The sequence below is a fragment of the Aedes albopictus genome, chromosome 1, assembly GCF_035046485.1.
Source record: "Aedes albopictus strain Foshan chromosome 1, AalbF5, whole genome shotgun sequence".
NCBI classification, from domain to species: Eukaryota; Metazoa; Arthropoda; class Insecta; order Diptera; family Culicidae; genus Aedes; species Aedes albopictus.
The window spans coordinates 219255525-219282278 of NC_085136.1; the positions used below are offsets into that span (position 1 = coordinate 219255525).

The following is a 26754-nucleotide window of genomic DNA, read 5'->3' on the forward strand; positions in this document are numbered from 1 at the left end:
ACAAAGTACACCATTGGGTGGCAGAGATACGGAATAATTCTCCAATTAAGAGAATCGTGAGGATACTGGAGGATCCATATAGTCGAAGGGGTAAACGCACGAGCGTTTAGCTAGATTGAGAGTACCTTGGCTACAGAATGTTTAAGTAACTTTTCTTCATGGAATTTTATTTGACATTCTTGAACATAGAGTGTTTTCACCACACAATAAAGTGGCACATTACAGGATGAAAAAAAAAACAAATGTGATAGGCAAAGAGAGATCTCTGTAAATAATAGCGACAGAGTTCATGATACACTGAACTGTGGAGCTAGTTCGGTCACATTAGAACCGTGGTGTCATCGAGAAAATGAATCAAAGTAAGGATTCATCAATCAGTAAGGAGTTGTAACCTTATAATTGTTTGATACTCACGAAAATCAGGAAACCTAGAAATACAAGATTGATTTGGAAAAATGATAGAGGCAATGAACGATAGTGCAAATGTTGAATCATTAGTAAGTGTTAGGTTGACGTGGTCCTAACTTGATGATTTGCACAAGATGTATTGTGGCTTTGCAACATGGAGTGGGTGATAAAGAGATGAGGCGATATCGGCTGCATTGCTGAACGGAATATAAATCAGCTTAATGGGGAAGGTTAGCTAATAAATTTTCTAATATAGAGCTCTTAGTATAGTGAGAGAAATGGTGGAAGATGACCAGAATGAGTTGATGATATTGATAGTTGAGAATCGTATGTCAAGTGGGTTTCGGCTTCTCAGTCATAAATTTTGCGTCGACTACTTTGTTATCTTCGCCTACGTTTGGACCTTTTTGTCACTGATGCTCGCATGCTTATTGCTTCACTGACAGCGAATTACTGTTTCAACTCAATCACTTTGTCATTCTGGAGATTGCAGGTTCGACTCTCGTTCCGGTCGAAAAAGGCTTTCGGCTTCATTGTGGCTTACAATACAATATGCAATTACACGTAATGGTAGGTGAGGGCAGGCACTTCAATTAGTAACTGTGACAGTGCACATGGGCCCATATAGCCGAGACGGTAAACGCACGGGTATTCAGCATGACCATGCTGAGGGTGACGGGTTCGATTCCCGGTCGGTCCAGGATCTTTTCGTAAAGGAAATTTCCTTGACTTCCTTGGGCATAGAGTATCTTCGTGCCTGCCACACGATATACACATGCAAAATGGTCATTGGCAGAGGAAGCTCTCAGTTAAAAACTGTGGAAGTGCTCATTGAACACTAAGCTGAGAAGCAGGCTTTGTCCCACTGAGGACGTTACGCCAAGAAGAGGAGAGGAGGACAGTGCACAAAGAAGATAGGGTTGAAGAAAGGCTGGTCGGGTTCTTCTGGGAGCCAATAAGCCGAAACATCAAATAACGAATTGGCACGTTTGGTTTTGAGTGAATATTTTAAAAATATCTGCAATTGACTGCGTCAGAAACTAAAATCCTCTTCGAAAACAAAAAAATCCAGATGTAGGACTTTATATCACAGAACAGATGTGTATCTTCGAACAAATGTGAAGTTTCGAGGTGGAAGTCGTGAAATTGTCACTTGGAAAACTAGATTGGAATGAATTTCCATGGGAAAATAAAAAAAATCATCAAAGCGTGCTACGCCGCCTTCCTATGCTCGCTGCAGGCTAAAGCTTGACTTTCACCACCAATTTCGCTAGTGTTCAGCTATCAAACGAGCAGTGCTTTTCGTGACGAAGATTCACCCCCGTGACTTTATCGAAGGTTAGAGTCTTCACATATTTGGAGGTCCTGATACAGGTCGACAGCTCATCAGCAGTGATTATTAATTCGTACTAGAAGTCATTGGGAATCCGGACAGCTGGACATCGAAGCCGTATGAAAAATCAACAAGGTTTTGAATATCTGATAACTTTGGAAGCGTTGATTCTGGTCACAGTGTAACTAGTACTGGAATAATCTTTTGTGGTATACAAAGTTACGGGCTAATAGTACACTGGACAAACTTTAGAATCCGGTAGCTAATTTTCAAAGTTTCAATTCACAGAGAATTTTTAAATAGGAGATTGCCACTGTGCCAGTGATTTTAAGTGTAAGTCTTAATCATGGATGTACTTGGGAAATTCTGATCGTGTTTTGCCGGCTAGTGCTGTGACGAGTAAAAGGAAATTAGAATTGTAATATTCTTTAGAACAAGAATAGCAATAGATGATTAAATTACCTTAACCCTTGAAGACGGCATTTTCACCTCTCTGGATGCAACCTCTCTAGACTATAACACGTTTGTGATGTTCGATTTTTCGGCTGGGCACATACGACCCATCCGTCCTCAAAGGGTTAATGGAATTAACAGCTTGTGGTATCCTGACATGGGTGTTAAGTGGATGAACCAGTAGAGAAGCAGTTCTCAGTGTGGTGGGAGTGGTTTGCATCAGACAAGATGTTAAAGTAGTTTGATTAGTGTATCAAGGGCTACAAACGTGAGGACTTGGAACGTACCATCACAGGACAGCAAAGAGATAGTTACTTACTATTATCGATGTCTCCGTTGAAAAAACTATTACACGAAGCAATTGAACTCGACAAATGAAAAAAATGGGAGAGGTGCAAAGTAACATAAACAAATGGTTTGGTTTGGCATGGTATTGACATCGTTAGGCTTGCGGTCTTGCAGCAATATGTGTTTGTGATTATTACCAAGCCATTTGTTGGTTAATTGTTATATTTCGTATATCGCACGAGACATTTTCATGAAGAGAAGAAAGTTGAAATGGTTTGAAGAATGTAGTTACTGCAGAACGCTACTGACACTTGTACTGACAACTCCAAACGATCAAAAGAAAAAAAGGAAGAGAGATTATGGGGGAATCAAAGTACAGTAGACGTTTAATAACTGCAATATGTTTACGTTGAATATTGGTTGTAATTCGATTTGTATAATTGTAGACATGACGAGGATAAGTTCAAGATGGGGTTAAAGATTGGACTTGTTGTTAGATGAATGAGGTGTTTCTTGGATGATCGTATACGTCTGATTATTCAGATTTGCAAGTGATTCGATGTATTTTTAAAATTATGTAGTGTATCATATGGGACTTGGAATAGTTACAACTGACCATAAATGAGCTGCTCTAATGCTGTATTGCGCTTTTCGCCTAGATGTATGTATTTAGATTCGGCCATATTGACGTACACTTTATTTATTGTTAAGGGGGGATTGTAGTGTATTAGCACTAAACGTCTCAACCTTCTCACACGTTACGTCATACTTAATCACACAACACCAATACTAGCAAAGATACCAGATGTTCCTACCTCACATGAACGACCTTGATTTAGAGATTGACAGGTAGCGATAGGGAGAGAGAGAGGAGATTAGTCAGGGACAGACGGAGGCGGAGGCGAATACTACAGTATGGCACTGCAAGTACCTAGATATTTAATAAAATGTCCCAAAGATTTAATAGTACTGGTTGAAAAACAATGTATAAAGATTTAGCAACATGTGTTATGCTTCTTGTTAAAATCCGAAGTGATCTGGGATGCAAAAATTGAGTGAATGTATATTGTATATTGTAGCTCTTGATTAGCTTAATGATGTGCAATACAAGCAATTGATTCAAATTTATTTCGCATCTGCAACTTTACCTGTGCTTATGCAGTGACCATAATATATAACTTTACCAAGAACCTCCAATCAAAGATGGGTATTGTAGAAACTGTGGAGAACTTGAGAGACTCAGCAGAAATTATATTTTGGATACAAAGTGTACATCAACGCAATTTTCTCTTCAATGAGTTTCGAATACATACTGCCAAATTTAATCGTCGAAAACTGGAATTAAGGTTGACATGTTAGATAAATAATATCTTTTGAGTTCATCAAAATGGTAAATCGATATATTCAAAACTAAATATGACTTCTGCAATACTTTAAATCTAACTTGTAAATTATTTTACAAGACCTTTGAGACTTGTAATCAAAAGTACAAGTCATAGCTAATATTTTATACTTGTAGTTTGTTTATGCAACATACACTTGTAAATTCTACTAATAATATTAGTCCAACCGACTTGTAGTATTGGACTTGTAACTTGTACTTGTAGTATTTTTATGCAACAGAAAATTATAAGTTACAAGCTACAATACTAATATTATTAGTAAAATTTTCATTATGCTACAGCCCCCTGGTTGAAAAACAATGTATAAAGATTTAGCTACATGCATAATGCTTCTTGTTAAAATCCGAGTGATCTGGGATGCAAAAATTGAGCTTTTACCTGAAGAGATGAACCAGCCTAGGGCTGAAAATCTCTATAATAAAGTAATAATAATAATAATAGCTTTCACCTACTTTTATATGTCGCAACTCGATTCGAGTTAGTGTATGTATATTGTAGCTCTTGATTAGCTTAATGATGCGAAATACAAGCAATTGATTCAAATTTATTTCGCATCTGCAACTGTGCTTATGCAGTGACCATGATGCATAACTGTACCAAGAACCTCCAATCAAAGATGGGTTTTGTAGAAACTTTGGAGAATTTGAGAGTCTCAGCAGAAATTATATTTTGGATACAAAGTGTACATCAACGCAATTATCTTTCCAATGAGTTTCGAATAGATATTGCCAAACTTAACCGTCGAAAACTGGAATTAAAATTGACATGTTAGATAAATAATATCTTTTGAGTTCATCAAAATGGTAAATCGATATACTCAAAACTAAATATGACTTCTGCAAAACTTTAAATCTAACTTGTAAATTATTTTACAATACCTTTGAGACTTGTAATCAAAAGTACAAGTCATATAGCTAATATTTTATACTTGTAGTTTGTTTATGCAACATACACTTGTGAATTCTACTAATAATATTAGTCCAACCGACTTGTAGTATTGGACTTGTAACTTATACTTGTAGTATTTTTATGCAACAGAAAATTATAAGTTACAAGCTACAAGACTAATATTATTAGTAAAATTGTCATTATGCTACAGGCCCCAGGACGCAATCAGTGAAGTACTAGATTGAAAGTAGTGAGTTGGATTTTTGTATGGTGAGATGATCAAATCTCCATTCTGCAATGGAGTGCAATCAGTGTAGGTTACATGATTTCTTGACTAATTTTATCCTGTTTGAGCAAAAGTTTGGGTAACTGTGATGTTGTATTATTTATTTCTTGCAACTTCAACAACACAGTTATCCAAACTTTTTCTCAAACAGCATCAAATTAGTCAAGCAATCATATAGCCCACACTGTTTGCACCATTCCATTGCCGAAATGAAGTTTTGTTCATCTCACCATACAAACATCTAGCTCACTACATTCAATCTAGTACTTCACTGATTGCGTCCTGTTAGTTGAATCATGGTATAGCTATGCTGCATATCTATGAAGATATCATATCCGATTTCCATACAATTTTTCTTCGTGTAGGCTCCAAGTTAGAAATTACTATTTATGAAATGTTAATGTTACAATCGATAATACTACGCCATTAATAGCGGCCATATTCTGATGATATCGTATCAAGCAAAACAAGTTTTTAATCACGATATTCTCCTGAATTTAAAATAGAATCTCATTTAAATTTTTACTTATTTATGTAATTTAATGCCCAATAAAATATCAAAATGAATACTAAATTTGTTAATAATTTTTAGTTATTACCCTATAGATATGATAACTCCCTGAGAACTGCGTATGATATCAAGTCGTAAAATGTTGATAACAAAATGAGATATCAATTTGTTATCAATGAGAACTCATTCTGTTTTCAATTAGATCTTCCAGTACATTGTTTTGTTTTCATTTTTTGTTATGTTAACACTTAAGTCATACAAAATGAAAACAAAACAAAATGAAGAATTTCTGAAAGTCTACCTGGAGGAATTCATGTATAAATGGGAGGAATACCTAGAGAATTATCTGAAAAGATCGCATTAAGAAAACCTAGAAGAAATCCTAGAAAAATTTCTGGAGGATTAATTCTGGAGAATTAATTATATAATTATGGGAGGAATCCTCAGAATAAAATCAGAAGAAATCTCTTGAGGAATTCCTAGGGGAAATTATGGAGAAATTTCAGAAGAAATTCTTGGAGCAATCCCTGGAAAAATTTCTGGAGGAATTCCCGGAGAAATCTCCAGATGAGTTCTGGGAGAAATTTGTTGGGGAGAAATTACTAAGAAAATTTGTGAAGAAATCCCTGGAGGAATTCCTGAAGCAATTCCTGAGAGAATCTATGGAGGGGAGCAATCCCTGATAAATTCCTGAAAGTATTCCTGGGGAATCTATGAAGAAATCCCTAAAGGATTTCCTGAAGAAATTCCTGGAGGAATTGCTAACATAGTTTCTGGAAGATGTCCAGGAGCAATTCCTGGAGAAATTCTTAGACGAATTCCTGAAGAAATTCCTGGTTTCTTCTGATACACCAGCTTCGTGTTGAGCGTTCCCTTGAGATACCGCAAAATACGCTTTGCTGGCGTCCAGTGGGGTTCACCTGGATTGCCACTGAAAGTGCTCACAAAGTTGACTGCATAAGCAATATAGGGCCTCGTACACTGTGCCAGGAATTGAAATCCATCAAATAATTGACGAAACGGTACATCCTTCATCTTGTCTTTCTCTTCGGCAGTTTGCGGACCCATACCCAACAAACATTTTTGCTGTACATACAAGAGTGGAACAAATCACTTTTAAGCAAACTTTAGCTTAAGAAACTATTATTCGGCTAGTTCTGTTACTTGGGTAGCTTTTGATAGCTTCTGTGCTGGATCGCAGGCACTAGGACTCGCATTATTGTTAGTCATCCGGATTCGCTGCAGCAGATCTTCAATTTATCACTGCTGATCCATGATCCATGTTGCAACATAATCGAATTATACTCCTGTGTGATTCGCATTCCTAATACTTTTTCATCAAACGATCCTTCACGAAGCTGACCCAATGTTCAGTATTTGAGAACAGCAAAAAGTCGTTGACATACACTGCAATAATGATAATCTGCTCGCCGTCCACAGGGATCAAAACTGGAACGCTTGAGGCCGATATCCTTCAATTCTGCATCTAGCTTCCTGTTCCATACGCCACTGGATTGTTTCAATCCATACAGCGGTTTCGCAGGCGATAAACCTTCGGAGCGGTTGTATACATAAGACCTTCGGGCTGTTCCATTGTAGATGACTTCTTCATCCAACTCTTCTTGCAGAAAAGCACCCATCTGGAAGACGTCCAGATCCAGTAGAGCAGCCACTGCTAGAAGATATCGGATTGTGGCATATCTCACTATCGGAGGGTACATCTTGTCATAATTGCACGATTGGTACTTGCCTGGAGATTCGGAGCTCCCTGGTGTAAATATTTCCTGGTTGCGGAAGGAGTGCAGGCATTCTAGGCGTCATCGTCATAATCGTGTCGTTTGCACTGTCGTATGTTGTCTCCGGTTCCTAGTCCGCTTCAGTTTCTTCATCGGTAGGCAGGTTCTGCTACCTGGACTGTTTCATCAGCGTCGTCGGTTCGTTCATGTCATGGTCCAATATTTATCGTCCGGTTCACGTAGCTGCATTGTCACAAGCTCATGGTCGGGCCCCGCCTAGGTGGTTTCCAGGGGAACCTTCTTCTTACTCAAAAACACCAAGACTCAGTATCCTTTCGTCTGTTCGCTGTATCCAACGAAAAACGCCTGCTTCAGGGTTTGGATCCCACTTCTTGCGTTGCACTTTTGGAATGTAGCACATCACCTTCGAACCGAACACCCGTAACTCCGACAGGTTCGGTTCCCTTCCAGTGAATCGTTCCTCGGGGATTACGTGCAGGCCTTTAGTAGGAGATTTGTTGATCAGGAACACGACCGTGACTACGGCTTCTGGCCAAAAACACTTTTCCAGGCCACCACCAAACAGCAGACATCGTGCTTTTTTCAACACCGTACGTTTAATTCTCTCCGCGTGGCCTGTTTGTTCCGGGTTGTACGGAACTGTTCTCTCATGATGGATTCCCGATTCTCCCAGAAACTTCTCCATATCTTGATTGACATACTCAAGGCCGTTATCCGAACGCAATCGCTCGATCCGCCATTCGGTCTGTGTTTCAGCAAACGCCTTGAAGTTTTTAAAGCATTCAAGAACTTGTTGTTTTGATAAAAGTATACGAAAGTCTTCCGGCTGGCGTCATCGATGAAGATCGATGATGCAGATATTTCCTGGACCGGGAAACGACCAGTTGTACAAATCGCCGCTAGCTTGGCCTTATCCGTTACTCAGGTCCCATTACCGGCGTTTTTTCTTTCTATGACTTGCTTGGCATTTTGTGGATTATTGTTTTTTTTTTGGTTTTGGAAGGTATGCGATTCACTATTGAGCCTTAAAATTATTTTGCATCTGAATAGCATTGATATTGTCAAGTCTGTACCAACACCCTAATCCCACACCAAAATACCCTTTTCCTATCCCATGGCGTGTATGTGGTCAGCAAAGACTATTCAGCCATTACCCCTCCTTATCATCGGCTTTGGACTGACTCATTGCCCTCATTGCCCCACCAAATGCTGCAAAATGAAAATGAAAATGAAAAATGATATAAGGGTGATTACTGTACTTGATTCCGAGACTGACTGTAACAGCAACTGTTGTGCGGCTTCACAGTGGTTCAGGTTGACTGTGTATCCTGCATTATCGTCGGTTAATTTGACCTCCTCGCGTTCGCGTGCTCTGACATTTTGGCCCACCCGTCATGTGGTCCTTATTCATCGTGAAAATCAGGTATTTTGGGGCCGAGTTGCACTCCCTGGCGATGTGGCTTTCCACTACAGACTTCCTGCAGAGTTTACTCATCTTGCCAACTGCAGTTGCCTTGGCCTACGGGGAGCTTGATCGTGGCGATCTGCATGCCTGCCGGGCCCTTCCGCAGACGGATTGATGCACTTGGTACATCTATCTTGCACTCAGCTGCGAGCTCATTTGTGTCGGTGATCTTGGGGAGCTGTTGGTCTTGACGCTGGGATCCACCGCTCGGAATTCACTTTTTCCAATTTTGTGACAACCTAGGTATAGCTGACTCAATACAGCATTTCATACTCCTTATCTGAAAATATAATTCTTTCGATACTTAACTACCAATAGATCTACAATGTGGTATAAAATTTACCTTCTGCAGATATGCAATCAATGGATAACATCATCGACAATGCGTACAAGTACGGTAGGTCCCACATCGAACAGTATGTGGACGATATTTTCAACGACACGGATCCCACGCAGGCCAAAAAGCTCAAGTGCCAAATTTTGAGCGTGTGGGATCGGTTGATACAGAGCTGGATGGATCGCAACAATGGTGATGGATTGGTGGGACCACGCGTCAGCAGCCAGTCGATTCGGATGACGATCGACGAGATTTTTATTAATCCAAGTGAGTATTAGGTAATGAAGATTGAACGATAACAACTCTTTCTGACGTCGGATATTTTATAACCCAATTTGCAGTAACCAAAGCAGGAATCATCGGATTCGTCAAAAGTAACATCGGAATGTTACTGGAAGTGGCTGATTCGCTGTGGATCCTGCTGCGTACTAATCTCACACTTTTGGCTTCCGCCATTGGAACGCTTGTCTCAGTCATTCTGGGCGGAGGTCATGCCGTACTCAAATTCCTATTTCACACTGTGAGTAGTTGCCTTTAGCCCTCGTCGATCCACAAATCCCTAAGAATTCCAATTTTCCCTAGATCATCTTCTTCACTACTCTCTACTACTTACTTCAAAGCAGTCAAGACCGCTACGCACCCACAGCAATCACCATCAACAACTCGTGGGGTCCTCGAATCATCCAGGCGCTGGAGGATTCCATTTCTAGCGTTGTGGTGGCGACACTGAAGCTGGCCCTATTTCACGGCCTCTTCACATGGCTTACGCACACAATCGTCGGGGCACATATCGTCTATTTGCCGGCTGTGCTGGCGTCAATTCTAGCGGCAGCACCCTTTCTGGAGAGCTACTGGTGCAGCGTACCGGCCTTTCTGGACCTGTGGCTTTCGCAGGACCGCTTCTGGTTGGGAGCGCTGCTGGTGTTGGTGCACTTTATAGTTCCGTCCAACTTCAATCCGATCATACATTCGGAAATTAAAGGGTAAGTGGTTGAAATTATCTTTCAGTAAATGTAAAATTTTCACTGAATTCAAAGACCTTTCGGCCCATGTCAACGTCTTATAACGTTATCTTTTCTTCGACTGTACTTGTTTGGATCTCTTGTATTAACTTCCAGTGGTGGTCACCCGTACCTGACCGGCCTGTCGATTGCCGGTGGAATGTACCTGTTCGGGCTAGAGGGAGCCCTCTTGGGGCCTCTTTTGCTGTGCCTGATGGTTGTGCTGTTTGAAGTTACCATGAGTGCTATCCGAGATTCGCCGGTTACTCCTCAAACGAGGTAAGGTTTTGAAAATTCCGAAACCATTAATCAACGCTTTACTTACGAAGGAGCGGTACATCAACTGTGTCGTTATAATATTTGTAGTAAATGTCTCTACGTTCGTCTCCATTACCATAACCCATTTCATTTCATTCGCCGCAGGAAATCCAGCTTAGACACAAACAACGAGCTTTACTCACCTGCAACGACGTAAGTGTTTTGTACTTTTTGACCTTTGGATGGAACTTAGATTAGTTTGCAGATTGGCTCTCTATCTCTGTCTCGCAATGACTTGAGGCCGTAGTGCATGAATTGGACGTTGGGTGTAGAATTAGGTATTGAGAATTGTCGCCTGCACGATCTTCCAATAATTGTAGACTTCATCAATCATGAACTTTTACGCGAGAACCTTGTTTAACAAAAGATTAGATAATTTTTTGAACTCTCTTGGATTATTTGTTATATGTATGTAGTGGTTCATGCATATGTCTGTCGCCGTATGCAACTTTTATAAGCCATCCAGGAACTAACTACCCAACAAACATTTTTGTTTTACAAAGACTAAATAAACCGCTCTTAATATTGATTTTAAAAATTTTGGCTGAATAATCTGTTATTCAGCTATTATTGTTACTTGGGTATTGACCTTCAGAACTACAGGTACATGTATAGGTATAATCAGTGATCCCCTGATAAAAATTTCCAATAAAATCACCATAAACTACCATTGAATAATGATAAATTTGACTATTCAACAACAAATTATATTGTGTACGTATTTTCCTGCTGAAAATGGTGTATTGGAACTACAATACGTGTACAATAAAATCAATGGCACTAGAGATTTCAATAATAAAAACACCCTAAGTTGAATGGTAGTTGACTTGATTTTTTTCCAGAAAATTTGGATTTTTTTATGGTAAAGATACATAACAACCCCCATTTTCTATTGTAAAAGTGACATTTACAATACATGCTATGGTGGAAAACCATAAGATCTGTTGTTACTCTATCGTTTTAAACAATTGAATTAATGGTAAGTACCATTCAATTCAGCGTGTTGTAACAATCCATTCTGTTGTATCTCTATGATCTTTTTTATCAGGGCATTTAATATTTTGTGATAGTATGTGGCTAGTAGTCCGCCATTTAATTCCGGAGTATAGGGAACTGTTACTTCGATGGTGATTCCTTACGCTCGACACATGCCCTAATGCTCCCCTTTTATCATAACGAATCCTCGCTGTCTTCCATCCAAAGTATGATCACAGATAAACAGACAGAATACCTAGAACAACTTTCAAGAAATTTTTACACTTCCATCATTTGGTGGACATTTTTATTCGTTGATAGACTTTCGAGCAAATCTTCGAAGAGAAAAAATAAATACTCACAAGTCAGTTTGCATGGCAGTTAGCAGCTGAACGAACCATGCATTTATTGCACCAACCAAAAGTGTGCGTTCAATGTTGTTTTCGTTAGCGGTGGCAAAACCCAGTCTTCACTCAGGCAAATGTACCAAAGATTATCATAAGGTCTAACTTATGAAATGGCCTTTAAACAATTCATAACGACTAGATGGAATTTCATAAGGTCGATTTATGACGCAGAATCGACTCACTGTTTGGCTTTTATACACATTTAGCAAGTTGATATTCTCAAGCGTTGATAGCAGCGTGGGTTGGGCACGAGCTCAGTGATCTCGACGTTCATGGGTCGATTCCAGTCTGCATCATTTTACGATTTTTCTGCTTTTTCTGGTCATAATAAGCATATTCAATTTTCATAAGGCATCCATACTTTACAGTTATGGCTAAATTTCATAAGGTATTTTGATGAATTTCGGTAGTTTACTTCGCTGAGTGTATGGGAATAGCGATGGGAGAAAATTTTGGTGGGACAAAATTTTCCGCGTGGGAATCTATTACGGGGTAAAATCCGCAATGTAGAGTGTTAACTATGCTCCGTTGGGGGTGGAAGCTCAGGTAAAATATTATCTCCTGGGCGCCCATTAAAAACATCACCCCCGGCGAAGATTGGCGCTTGAGCCTAGCTATTTAGCACTGTAGTTGGAGGAAATGCCAATGCAGAACCCGTAGCTTCCGGGAAGGTAACCCCGCTCCCTGGGTTAGTGGGTTGGTATCAGGCCCTGCGAGCCAGCCGTAAAAAAGACTAGTACCGGAAAATCAACAAGAGAAGAATGCGAACCGATACCAATGGCGACGACCACAGCGACGAAAAGGGACTTGCGATTGGAAGCTCGGTATGTGGAACTGCAGATCTCTCAACTTCATCGGGAGCACCCGCATACTCGCCGATATACTGAAGGACCGCGGGTTCGGAATCGTAGCGCTGCAGGAGGTGTGTTGGACAGGATCTATGGTGCGAACGTTTAGAGGTAATCATACCACCTACCAGAGTTGCGGCAACACACGTGAGCTGGGAACAGCTTTTATAGTGATGGGCGACATGCAAAGGCGCGTGATCGGTTGGTGGCCGATCGACGAAAGAATGTGCAGGTTGAGGATCAAGGGCCGATTCTTCAACATTAGCATAATAAACGTGCACAGCCCTCTCACTCCGGAAGCACTGATGATGACAAAGACGCATTTTACGCGCAGCTCGAACGCGAGTACGACCGCTGCCCAAACCACGACGTCAAGATCATCATAGGGGATCTAAACGCTCAGGTAGGCCAGGAGGAGGAATTCAGACCGACGATTGGAAAGTTCAGCGCCCACCAGCTGACGAACGAAAATGGCCTACGCCTCATTGATTTCGCCGCCTCTAAGAACATGTCCTTTCGAAGCACTTTTTTCCAGCACAGCCTCCCGTATCGTTACACATGAAGATCACCACAAAAAACGGAATCGCAAATCGACCACGTTCTGATTGATGGACGGCACTTCTCCGACATTATCGACGTCAGGACCTATCGTGGCGCTAATATCGACTCTGATCACTACCTGGTGATGGTTAAATTGCGCCCAAAACTCTCCGTTAATAACAATGTACAGTACCGGTGGCCGCCCCGGTAAGATCTAGAGCGACTGAAGCAACCGGATGTCGCCACCGCATACGCGCAGAATCTCGAGGCAGCGTTGCCGGACGAGGGTGTCCCAAGCAACACACATGTTATATAAAAGTTACGGCAGCGCAAGTTTTGGTTGTATAGAAGTTTATTTTACGTTATTCAAACACAATGTTAAAATTACGTCAAATAAACTTCTATACAACCAAATCTTGCGCTGTCGTAACTCTATTATAACATGTGTGTTGCTTGGGGTGCTCGATGTGGCCCCTCTAGAGGACTGCTGGAGTACAGTCAAAGCAGCCATCAACAACGCAGCCGAGAGCATTATCGGGTACGTAGAACGAAGTCGACGAAACGATTGGTTCGACGAGGAGTGCAGAGCGGTTCTGGAGGAGAAGGATGCAGCGCGGGCAGTAATGCTGCAGCATGGAACCCGACAAAATGTGGAGCGATACAGACAGAAGCGGAAGCAGCAGACCCGTCTCTTCCGGGAGAAAAAGCGCCGCCTGGAAGAAGCGGAGTGCGAGGAAATGGAACTGCTGTGCCGTTCACAAGAAACACGTAAGTTCTACCAGAAGCTCAACGCATCCCGCAAAGGCTACGTGCCGCAAGCCGAAATCTGCAGGGATAAGGACGGGAGCCTCCTGACGGATAAACGTGAGGTGATCGAAAGGTGGAAGCAGCACTTCGACGAGCACCTGAATGACGAAGAGAATGTAGGCACGGAGGACCAAGGCAGCGGAGGAAATGACTATGTTGGTGCAGCAGAGGACGAACGAAAATGTCGTCGTCTTTCACCTAAAGTAAATGAGTTCGTGGGAAGTTACCAAGCTGGTTTCATCGACGGCCGGTCGACAACGGACCAGATCTTCATCGTACGGCAAATCCTCTAGAAATGCCGTGAATATCAGGTCCCAACGCACCACCTGTTAATCGACTTCAAAGCGAACGACAGTATCGACCGCACAGAGCTATGGAAAATCATAGACGAGAACAGCTTTCCCGGGAAGCTTACCAGACTGATAAGAGCAACGATGGATGGTGTGCAGAACAGCGTAAGGATTTCGGGTGAACTATCCAGTTCATTCGACTCCCGACGGGGACTACGACAAGGTAATGGACTTTCCTGCCTACTATTCAACATCGCCCTGGAAGGTATTATGCGACGAGCCGGGCTCAACAGCCAGGGTACGATCTTCACGAAGTCCGGCCAATTTATCTGTTTTGCAGATGACATGGATATTATTGCTAGAACATTTGGAACGGTGGCAGAACAGTACAACCGCCTGAAACGTGAAGCAGCAAAGGTCGGACTGGTGGTGAATGCGGCTAAGACAAGGTACATGCTGGTAGGTGGGACTGAGCGAGACAGGACAAGCCTTGGCAGCAATGTTACGATAGACGGGGATACTTTCGAGGTGGTAGAAGAATTCGTCTACCTCGGTTCCTTGCTAACGGCTGACAATAACGTGAGCCATGAAATACGAAGGCACATCATCAGTGGAAGTCGTGCCAACTATGGGCTCCAGAAGAAACTGTAGTCAAAAAAGATTCACCCCGCACCAAATGTACCATGTACGAGACATGGACGATGCTCGAGGAGGACCTGCAAGCACTCGGGAGTTTTCGAGCGACGGGTGCTAAGGACGATCTTCGGCGGCGTGCAGGAGAACGGTGTGTGGCGGAGAAGGATGAACCACGAGCTCGCTGCACTTTACGGCGAACCCAGTATCCAGAAAGTGGCCAAAGCCGGAAGGATACGGTGGGCAGGGCATGTTGCAAGAATGCCGTTGTCCCTGCAAAGTTGGTGTTCGCTAACCATCCGGTTGGTACAAGAAGGCGTGGAGCGCAGAGAGCACGATGGGCGGACCAGGTGGAGCGTGATCTGGCGAGTGTTGGGCGTGACCGACGTTGGAGAGCTGCAGCTGCAAATCGAGTATTATGGCGGCAAATTGTTGATTCAGTATTATCATGAACTTGATGTTAACTAAATAAATGAAATGAACTATGCTCCGTTAAACAAAATTTAGTGTATGGGGAATTTGTTCAGTTGACAGTATTTAACTGTAGGCCTTGAGTGAGTAGGCCTTGCCCATCGGAAGGCGTTATTATCAGAACTGTTCTGATAATAACCCCTTTCGATGAGCAAAGCCTACTCAGTTTTTTACCAAACCAAAGGTTCTTTCATTATTCCTTGTCGGTAATCCGCCTTTTACTAAAGGTCCCATTAGACACGGCAAATATTTGTCCAAACAAGCTCAACAAATGACCAACACAACGTGAATCATAGCAACCTTGGACGATTGTCGGGCTTTTTTTTTTTTTTTTTTTCTAAACCATAGGGGGATAATCTGCTCAACAGACACCCTAACAGAAGGTTAGGGTAGTGTAGGTCTGACAGGCCGTCTTCTACAACAAAAGTAAAATCCAGGACTACTCTCTCCTCGTACCCACTAAACCATTCCTATGGTCGCCAAACCCTACGTCTCTCCGGAACCACCAAGAAGGTATTGCGGGAGAATCCGCATGCCCGAAACGGTGTAGATACTGTCGGAAGCAACCATGACCTGTAAGGACCTGTGTCAGGTGGAATGTGACTTCCCCATGGCGCCTATTAATCCAACTATCTACCCTCGGTATCAACCTATAGGTCCACCTTCCTTTGGTGGAACTGTCCCACGCGCGCTGCCATTTGACCATAGAGGCCATCCTGACAGTCCTGCGTATGCCTCTTGTGCCGCGCATTTCGAAGCACTCCATGTCCTCACTGATAAGAATGCTGATAGGCACCATACCAGTAATGACGCAGAGAGCGTCGTGTGACACGGTACGGTACGCGCTCGCAACCCTCAGGCACGTAAGCCTGTAAGTACTTTCCAGCTTCCGTCGGTAGCATTTAGTTCTTAGCGCGGTGCCCCACGCCGGGCCGCCATACCTAAGTATGGATGTAGCAACACTAGCCAGAAGCTTGCGCTTACTGGCGTACACCGCAGAGCTATTAGACATCATCCGGGACAGTGCCGCAATAGCTGTGGAGGCTCTTTTACAGGCATAATCGACGTGGCTACCGAAGGTAAGCTTATCGTCGATCATCACGCCCAAGTGTTTGACGGAGCGCTTTGACAGGATAGTACAGTCTCCTACACTGATCTCCGTCTGCTGCTCCGACTTCAGGTTGTTAACAACCGTCACCTCTGTCTTGTGGTGAGCCAGCTCCAGTTTTCTGGACCGCATCCACGCCTCCACAACCTTGATCGAGTGGTTGGTAGTCAACTTTACCTCCTCGATCGTTTCACCGTAGACTTCGAGCGTAATGTCGTCGGCAAATCCGACAATCACCACTCCCACTGGATACTCTAACCTCAACACCTCGTCGTACATGACATTCCATAACACCGGACCCAGGATGGAACCTTGCGGGACTCCTGAGGTTATGTGAAAGCACTTCCGACCCACCTCCGTGTCGTAGACTAGTACACGATTCTGAAAGTAACTTCCGAGAATCTTGTACAGGTACTCCGGTATCCCCAGACGCAAGAGCGCATCGGCAATAGCAGACCAGCTGGCGCTATTAAACGCATTCCTTACATCCAGAGTCACTACCGCGCAAAAACGAATTCCCCTCCTCTTAGGCTCGAGTGCTTTCTCGGCGGTTTTTGTAACCGACAAGATAGCGTCTACGGTGGACCTCACCTTCCGGAAGCCGTACTGGTTACTCGAAAGACCATTTTCGCCCTCGGTGAACCGCAACATTCTATTGAGGGTGATCTTTTCGAGCACCTTCCCCGCCGTGTCAATCAAGCATATTGGTCTATATGCCGACGGGTCTCCGGGTGGTTTCCCCGCCTTTGGCAATAGTACCAGGCTCTGCCTCTTCCAAGCTTCTGGGAAAACTCCCTCGTCCAGGCATTTCTGCATAGCAGACCTGAACATCTCGGGAGCCTCTGCAATAGCTACTTTTAAGGCCAGGTTCGGAACTCCGTCCGGACCTGGGGCCTTACCTACGCTAAGGGACTTAGCTATCCCCGCAAGTTCCACATCGGTGACCCTCTCCTCATCGCCAGCCCCAGTCCCCGGCTGTCCTACGAAAGGAGGCCAAGGACTAGGATCATGACGCGGAAAAAGTCCTCCAATGATCCCCTCCAACATCTCTGGAGATTGCTCTGTAGGAGCCATCACACCTCTCGTCTTGGCCATAACGATCCTGTAGGTGTCACCCCACGGGTTCGTATTGGCACTCTGACAGAGACCCTCAAAGCAGGCCTTTTTGCTTGCTCTTATCTCGGTCTTAAGCGCGGCTTTTGCAGCGGCGAACACCACCCGCCGTTCGTTTCGCTCTTCCTCTGATCGTGCTCGCTGCATCCGCCGCCTAGCCCGTAGGCAGGTGCGGCGCAGGTCCGCAATCGCGTCGGTCCACCAGTAAGCCGGTGGCCTCCCATTTCTAGGGTGGACTCGCCTAGGCATGGTCGCATCACACGCACGTGAGAGCACCGCTACCAGCTCGTCGCCGTCTAAACCGATTAAGTTTCGCTCACGGCGGAGCGCCTCCCTAAATACCCCTTCGTCGAAGTATGATGTCTTCCACCTGCGAGGGCTTGGCCTTGGCCTAGCCGCCTCTTCTTCTATCTGCTGTCTGCTGTTATTGTTGTCGATACTGTAGCGAACCGCCAGGTGGTCGCTGTGAGTGTAGCCATCATCTACTCTCCAGTTCGAACTACTTGTTAGGCCAGGACTACAAAAGGTCACGTCAATAATTGACTCCGCTCCGTTTCGACTAAAGGTACTCTTGGTACCGACATTAGCCAAGTCGACATCTAAGATGGCCAGTGTTTCTAGCAGGATCTGACCCCGCTGGTTCGTGAAACGGCTTCTCCATTCCACGGCCCAGGCATTAAAGTCGCCCGCTATTACCACCGGCCTTCGCCCTGTTAGCACGGTCGTTAAGCGGTCCAGCATTTGCGTGAACTGCTCGATCGGCCACCGCGGAGGCGCATAACAGCTACAGAAGAAGACCCCGTTTACTTTGGCGACCACGAAGCCCTCATAGGTAGTAGACACCAACTCCTGAACGGGGTATTTACCCGTCGTCCATATCGCCGCCATTTTTCTGGTCCCATCCGCGACCCAGTTGCCGTTGCCGGCGGGTACTCGGTATGGGTCCGATATGATGGCGATATCCGTCTCCCACTCAGAAACTGCCTGACAAAGCAGTTGCTGAGCCGCATCACAGTGGTTCAGGTTCAGCTGCGTTACCTGCACTGTGATTTGTTGTTCACTGCGGCTTTCTTGAAGGCCGGGCACCTTGGACCACCCATCGGATGTCTGTTGTTCGAGGATTTCCCGGTACAGATCATGCAGATGGGCGGATTCGTGCAGCTTTGGGCCTTATGACCTTCAGCGCCGCATCGCCTGCACAGTTTGCGCCTGTCGGGGCCTTTGCAGTCCCACGACTTGTGTCCTGGTTCCAGACACCTGAAGCAAACCTCTGGTGGCTCGTGGAATGTCAGGTGACATACACACCAACCCACCTTTATGCTCCCTACTTTAACGGACTTTTTGACGTCCGCCACAGGTAGCTGAACCAAAGCTATCTGTGTCCCTGCTGGCCCTTTCCGTAGCTTAACGGCTGCGGCGGCCACCTGCACATCGCACTGTTGCCGCAGTGCCGTGACGAGCTCTTCCACTTCAGTGATCTCATCGATGTCCTTGACCTTCAGAGTCGCCTCATGTGTCAGAGCCCTCACCTGCACACCCTCACCAAGGACCTCTTCTGCCAGCCTCTTATAGGCGGCGCCCTTGTGCTCCTTCTGGCGCTTCAGCTCCAGGATCATCTCGCCCGTACGAGTACGTCTAATACTGCGTACGTCGGCTCCAAGACCCTCAAGCTTGGCGTCGCTTCGCATCATCTTCAAGACGTCCGAGTACTTGGACTGTTCCGTCTTGATGACGATAGCGTCGCCTTTCTCGCGCTTGGCACCTGCCCTCCTACGCCTTGGCTTGGCGTCCTGCGCTACTACCTGCGGATTCGCCTTCTTCTTCCTCTTCCGCTCTACCTTCGTCCAAGGGGGGTCCTCCCCTTGGATCGCCCCACTCTGTGGCTGTTGAGGGCCCACTAGCGGTCGCAACCCCTTGTTCCCATCGTTCCGGGACGGGCCAGCCTTTTCAGGCCAACCCTTCCCAGCTTTCCGGGAACCCTGGCTGGGGTCCGACCTTCCGGCATTATTACCGACTTTCGGGGTAATGATTCGCCTGGCCTTGCGGGCACCGCCAGACAGCTCCTCGCCTGACGGTTGCCTCGCCCGCTTCTGCGATTGCTTGCCCCGTTTGTCGCGAGCAGTCGCTTCCGCCTTATTCGGACTTCCTGCAAAGGAGAAGGCCTCCGTTTGGGTAAACTTCGGCACTTTCTCATTTGCAGGCTCCACTGCTGCAGCAGTCAGCAACGCGGGTGCCGCGTGCTCCTGCTTGGCATCGTCGATCGACGCCCTAAGTCGAAGCAAGGCCATTTTCAGGTCCTTGCTTATGTTCGACTTAGTGGACGCAAAGTCGATGATTTTGCCAAGCTGCTGCTCAGCCACCTCTATTGCGGACCGTCCTTTGGATCCTCGGTTGACGGCCCTCAACAACCACGCTCCGTCCATAACCTCCACCGGCTGGCTTGCCGGGAAGTGGACTGGAGCACCCACGCTTGAGCTGCGTACGCAACTCCCAGCGCCTATCTCCTCACTTCTCCTTGTCGGAGATCTCATCAGCCCGCTTCTTGCGAAGGGGTTGATCCCACCACTATTTCCACCTAGATTCTGATTTTTATTTGACTTCATGATTAAATCCCACGAGTAGCACGGGAAAGAATGTCCACCACGCCAGAGCCCTGCATTAACGCGGTAAGGGACAGCTTACTGTGGGGGGTGCCCAGGTACCCCACAGGCTCCGTTAAAGATCGAGCATCTTTTTCACCCCCTCGATCACTCATTCCTCAGCACGGGTCGCTTGACACCTTGAATTGGGGTTAGTAGTCCTATTCTTAGCCGGCGACTACGCGGCTGACTCGTAAGCGGGGGGGTGCGTCAGGCCCCAGGACTTTCGTCCCTGCTGCCCTGATTGTCGGGCTTCAATGACAAATATGTGTCATAATGACAAACAGTCTAATGGCACCTTTATTCTCAAGGAGCTCGATACACCTCCTTCTTGAAGATATGATCATTCCAATGGCGTTCTTTCATCATAGAAGGTTTCTACCAGGAATCGGTCAACACTCATCAACTCATCGAGCGATTCTTTTTGAACTAATTCGTATTAAATTATCAATAACTTATCCGAAAGTTGCGCAAATTCTTATTACCTACCCAGTCATATTTTGATCCGCTGCTTTGGCGTCTCCTTCTTCTGAGACGAGACATAATTGCCTGCTCCGGTAGGATTTTCATCCACCGCTAAGGCATCTCCCTCTTTCGAGACGAAATTTTTCTGATCCAATCAGATGCTATCCGTCGGAATCGGAAAATCAGACTGTTCATGTTTATCTTCTCTGGTGGCCCGATTTATCACGGTTACTGTAGACTCAGACTCCTTTAAACACCAACAAGCCTAAATAGGGTATCGCGCCACTTGGGCGGTGGCTTCTATATTCGTCTATTTTCCACTATAACTCAGTCAATTTTGAACCATTTGTCTTGGAATGTTGTACACGGGTAGATACTATACCTATCTCACCACATTCCAAAAGTTGTGTCAATGTGTTCACATTTGACTGAGTTATACAGTCCCGATTCGTTCGTTGGCGGCTCGTTAGATGGGCTGTCTCGATAGTTGAATGTTCACTGGTTGGGTCAAAACCCAACTAAAAAGCACTGTCAATGTCAAAATCGATGTCAAAACGAGTTTGACGTCTGACCGCCGTCGCATCGCAGCTCCTATGTACAGAACGTTTGTGCAAGTATGTAAGTGTTCCGTGACGTATTTCTCGTCACTTGCTTGTGTCTAGAGCATTTTGATCAGTTGTCAGTTGCCCCAACTAACGAACACGATTCGCTAATCGGGGCGCAGTCGTGACCCAACGAGCGAATCCTCACTGTAGTGGAAAACAGACGAATATAGAAGCCACCGCCCAAGTGGCGCGATTCCCTACCAATTATCAACGACGCTGATAAAAACTAAATTTATATTTATTACCGTGTTTTTGCGCTTTTCATTCACCTTCTCTACAGTAACGAACACTCGAAAATACAGCATCTTGCACACGTTGCAAACGGTATGCAAATCGAAGCAAATGGGTTCTAAAGCTTCCCAAACATATACAGTGAGGATTCGCTCGTTGGGTCACGACCAGTCTTGTTAGCGATCACAGTCTTTGACACCTTTTCGTCGATATTCGGCTGCCTTTGTCTCCAACATTCGCAACACAAGCGATCAAACTACTGTACGGAACAAAAATGTCGAATGAATGCGCTTGACCACGATTGCGTCTTCGGGAGATGGTTCGGTTTTTGTTATTCCTGTCTTTCCCATAAAGAGAGCTGTTTTGGATAAATATATGTGTCGTAATCGATTTATCACACACGAATAAACTAATATTATACCAATCTCAATCAAAATTGGCTGAAATCTTGCAAAAAGCTGGAATTAGACAAATGTCATCGTGTCAGACGACGATGATTTGATCCACTTTTTATTTATTGATCTTCGTTCTGCCGCTCGTGTTGTGTGTAAAAGGTAGCGGTCGCGCTCGAATGAAACAAAGCAAGCTGACACCCGACCGCGGCAACGAAACGCAGGTAGTGAAAAGTGTCGAATGTTTACAAGCCTGGTCACGACTGCGCCCCGATTAGCGAATCGTGTTCGTTAGTTGGGGCAACTGACAACTGATCAAAATGCTCTAGACACAAGCAAGTGACGAGAAATACGTCACGGAACACTTACATACTTGCACAAACGTTCTGTACATAGGAGCTGCGATGCGACGGCGGTCAGACGTCAAACTCGTTTTGACATCGATTTTGACATTGACAGTGCTTTTTAGTTGGGTTTTGACCCAACCAGTGAACATTCAACTATCGAGACAGCCCATCTAACGAGCCGCCAACGAACGAATCGGGACTGTATCTGACAAACGGAACATTCTACAAAGATGTAATTTTGACTGATTACTTGTCGCAGTTAGCTTGAAAAAATGTCAATTTCAGGTTTTAGAGTAAAGTTGGTCCATTTGATTAAATGCATAACTTGAATTCGACCCAATTAAACTGGCACCACTTGAAATTCACCACATTTGGACATTCGCTAAAAAAACGGAAGCCAACAAAGACAGAACAGGCATGTGTTACATGTTTGCTATTTTTACTGATAACAAGCTCTTTTCAAATTCCAATTTAGATTGTTTTGTTCACTTCTGCCCAGAACAAAAGCGAAGACTATTTATTGCGATTTTTTTTTCGACTTAGACTTTGATGCGATAAATTTCGTCGTACTCATATTTCGCTTTCGATTTCGCTGCCAATCTCAGTCGCAGGGTTTTTGCAACTCGCCCGATAATATGACAGTTTTCGCCGGCCGTCTCAATGTTTACCATTAAGGTCTTTTGTTCTCGGTCCACCAGCTGGTCATGTTTACACAACAAAATCAGCTGGTTCACCGATGTTTACGTTCATCCTTATTGTTCTCGGCTACCAGCTGTTTATGTTTTCACAACAAAACCAGCTGGTTTCGCCTGAATCGGGGAAAGAAGGCGAAAATGTGTCATAAATGTTAGGTTAGTGCCATATTTGAGCGAGTTCAATTTCGTCGCCAAAGTCTGATTATTCGTAAAAAATACAATATTTACTTTATCAAAAATACATAGAACTACTATAGGGGCAAGCGTCAACAAAGGCACCGCCGCCTGTTGAACTAAGGTGGTACCTTCCCTAATAGGACAGATCGGCGAAGTACTAGATTTGTAGTAATGAGCTGAATTTTAGTATGGTGAGATGGTCAATTCTCCGTTTTTGCAATGAAATGGTGCAAAAAGCGTGGGTATTATTATTCCTTGCCTAATTTGATGCTGTTTGAGCAAAACTTTGGGCAATAGTGTTGTTGTTTTCTCCATTTCTTGCAACATAAACAACATAGTTATTCAAAGTTTTGCTCAAACAGCATCAAATTAGGCAAGGAATCATAATACCCACGCTTTTTGTACCATTTCATTGCAGAAACGGAGAATTGACCTTCTCACCATACTAAAATTCAGCTCATTACTACAAATCTAGTACTACACCGAACGTGCCCCATAGAAAAATATGATACAACCCTATCAGTAGTGTATATGTAATACATTATTATTAGGGTTTGTATAAAAGTATATGAGTGTATTGGTGCGAGTATGAAGATTTACTCAGACTATCATGAGTAATTTCACTTTCATCCGTGGTGGCGCTGCTAACAGTGACCCCCGATTTTCAGTAGTGCTGCTAGTCTTCTTGATTAACTGGTCTTCGACAAAAGTCTTCACTGTTTAGATGCTGAGATTCATATCAAGGCAAACATATTGATGAACATAAAATAAACTTCAATGGACTCAAAACACAAACTTAGATTCAGTGTGAAACATTTAATAATAGATTTGTCTATTCTTTTGTTATAGGTTCGGTTACGCGTCCATTTGTTTGATTTGTTTATGTTTGATAATATTCATCGTAGAAACTGTATTATTGGCTTAGATAATAATTTTGCATCGTTTATATTTTGTTTAAACATTGTTTTTACTTTAGTTTTTTGTGAAATTGTGTCACTAAATAAAATATATGCCTATATCTATGTCAATATCCTAGTTAGGTTCATAACTTTTCAACCAGGTTTTGTTTTCTTTTCGTTTGTTATTGTTCTCCATCAACTACAAAACTCAACTTTTGAATAAAGTTTATCTAAAGAGTGGCAAGCATTTGTCCACGGGGAAGTAAGTAACGGTGGTGTGGTTTTTGAACTTCCCCTTTGTCGAAATTCCCCCGCATTTACATTCCTTTAGATATTTGAAATTACTCTCTGATGCGATCGGAACGGTAGTGTATTAGGTAATAAATTAGATTAGATTCGTTTTAGTTTAATTTAATCCAATTGGTTTGGAATCATTTCTAAAACTCTCACATCTTTTTCATCAATCATCATTCAGAAAAACACCTGCCAATTATCTAACCCAAAGGACAAAGGATGCAAACTATCTCACCTCACCGTTAGCTTTGAACCATACCGACGGCAAGCTCCATTGATCCGTGTGTCCTTTTATTTTTAACAACCATTTTGCTTCACATTAATTCACCTTCAATCGGAATTGTGTAAATGTTCAAATTGATTCAGTAGTTCATGTCCAAGGTATATAATCTACCAATTATTTCCATTTTGTCTTCGTTTCACTATCACTGCTCAAATAATGGATTTTCCGTTATGCCTCGTCATCATTCATGTCGTGTTTGTATATGACTTTGTTTGAATGTATTTGTGCACACACACGCGTACACACCCAACAAAAGGACCAACTATCGCTTCAGCGGTTACCCGGAAATGGCGGACGCGTCCGGATCAGCGCTGATGATGGGCTATCAGCCGATGGGACCACAACCGATGACGGCGACGACAACGACGACGGCAGCGACTACTCCGGGAGCAGCACCCCGTCCTACGTAGAAAGTCTACGCGGACCGGAAGATAGTTTTATTATTTGATTTTTGCAGTTGCTCACTATTACTGAGGACAGGTGCCTAAAGAGTTTAGAAGGAAGCTTGGACCTATTCTGGAGTGGTGTGGAAGCTTTGATACGGGCCAAAGTGTAACGTTGACTATGGATTATTGCTTAGTGTTTTATGAAACTCGCATTTGCCGAGTTCAATATATTTGTTTATACTTAATTATTATTAATAAATGTGATATGCTGTAGTTTTAGGAAAATTCACTGATTAAATAATAGAAAGCTCTCAATAGTTAATATTGTTTTACTAATGTTTTTTATTGTTTTTATTCAAGAATGTGAAATTGTTTCGCCTAGGACGTGCCCTTGCAGGCGCTTCGAACATAGCCCAAATAACATTATTATTCAAATTGATATGAGAAAGCCATTATAAAGCCTAAATAGGATCAAATTTTATGACATGTTTAAAATCTCTAAAAAATCTCTTGAGTGTTCCTCGTTGAGACCGGCCCAATATTCACACCAACGAGGTCGAAAGAGAGGTTATAATCTCCAGTTGCTTCTTTTCTTCAGCTCATCAATGTTATTGGGGATCTCGTCTACAAATGCTTTAGCACTGAGAGCGTACGCCAACGTTGATTCTGCATTGTGCGTCATATGACATTCGTTGAACCGGGTCGGCACTTCTTTCGCTCGCTTCTGCACTGGATGCTCACTGAATGTTTCATCAGCTGGACAACCTCGTTTCCTACTTGGATCTTCCTCAACGTCAAGAATTTCACTTGTATCAGCTGGTCTTGGAACAGGTTCATCTCCCGCTTCATAATGTTCAGCATTCACGTTTTCAGGTTGCGCCTCTTCCAGATAATTCTCCGGCTCGATTACGATTCGCTCCTTGCTATCCAGGTAATCGCTAAACTCATCCACGTCAACAGCAGGAAATACTGTTGGCTTCTTCTTCTTTCTTTCATCAAATATAACGTCACGAGATTATGTATCCGCTTGTGGCATATCCAACCATGATGTTCCCTTCCCTCGTCGCTGTTTTGGTACTTGCGTGTAGACAATTGATCCAAACACTCGGAGATTGTCTGTGTTCGGCTTTCTCGAGTACCACATCTCGTACGGTGTCTTCACTTCCAAAGCACGAGTCGGACTAAGGTTACTCAAACTTCAAAGCACAGGCTTTTTGAAAGACCAGCATCACAGATCATCGAACAGCATCGAACGGGCCTTGTCCAACAGAGTCCTATTCATGCGTTCGGCAACGCCATTTAATTCTGGACTGTTGCTTCGATGGTGATTCCTTCTGCTCGACACAGGCTCTTGAACATTTTGCTTGAGTTTTCTCCTCCATTATCACAACGAATCCGTGCAATCATCCGTCCAAAGCATGATGTCGCCTTCGCTATGTATTGTTTGAAAAAATCATACACTTCATCTTTTGATTCCATCAGATAGACTACGGTAAAGTGGGTGTAGTCGTAGTCATCTATAAACATGACAAAGAAACGTTTCCGATACCACGTCGCAGGCGTGTAAGGTCCTCCAACATCCGTGTGTATCAGCTTCAATGGACGGCTTGATCGTCTTCCAGTTGACTCTCCAAACGGTTTCCGAGACTGTTTGCCTTCCATACATTTTTTACAAATGCTAGTTTCCACTGATTCAGGAAG

General features: G+C 43.9%; 2 protein-coding genes across 2 annotated transcripts in view; one reads left to right on the forward strand and one right to left on the reverse strand.

Annotated features, from left to right (window-relative positions):
• Window positions 1-7291, reverse strand: part of LOC109621606 (uncharacterized) — an 8507-nt gene extending 1216 nt beyond the window's left edge. Inside the window, exon 1 of the mRNA XM_020075678.3 lies at window positions 6977-7291. Coding sequence (XP_019931237.3) covers window positions 6977-7291 — 315 coding nt within the window. The remainder of the gene's footprint in view (window positions 1-6976) is intronic.
• Window positions 7292-9144: 1853 nt separating this feature from the next.
• Window positions 9145-25370, forward strand: LOC109400069 (transmembrane protein 245; the record flags this gene model as incomplete). Its single annotated transcript, XM_062846286.1, is given in 7 exon segments — window positions 9145-9396; window positions 9471-9649; window positions 9712-10112; window positions 10248-10409; window positions 10554-10601; window positions 24316-24352; window positions 24924-25370. Coding segments are annotated over 7 exon segments (1271 nt in total), but the record flags the coding sequence as incomplete, so codon positions are not given.
• Between the last annotated feature and the right edge of the window lie 1384 nt (window positions 25371-26754).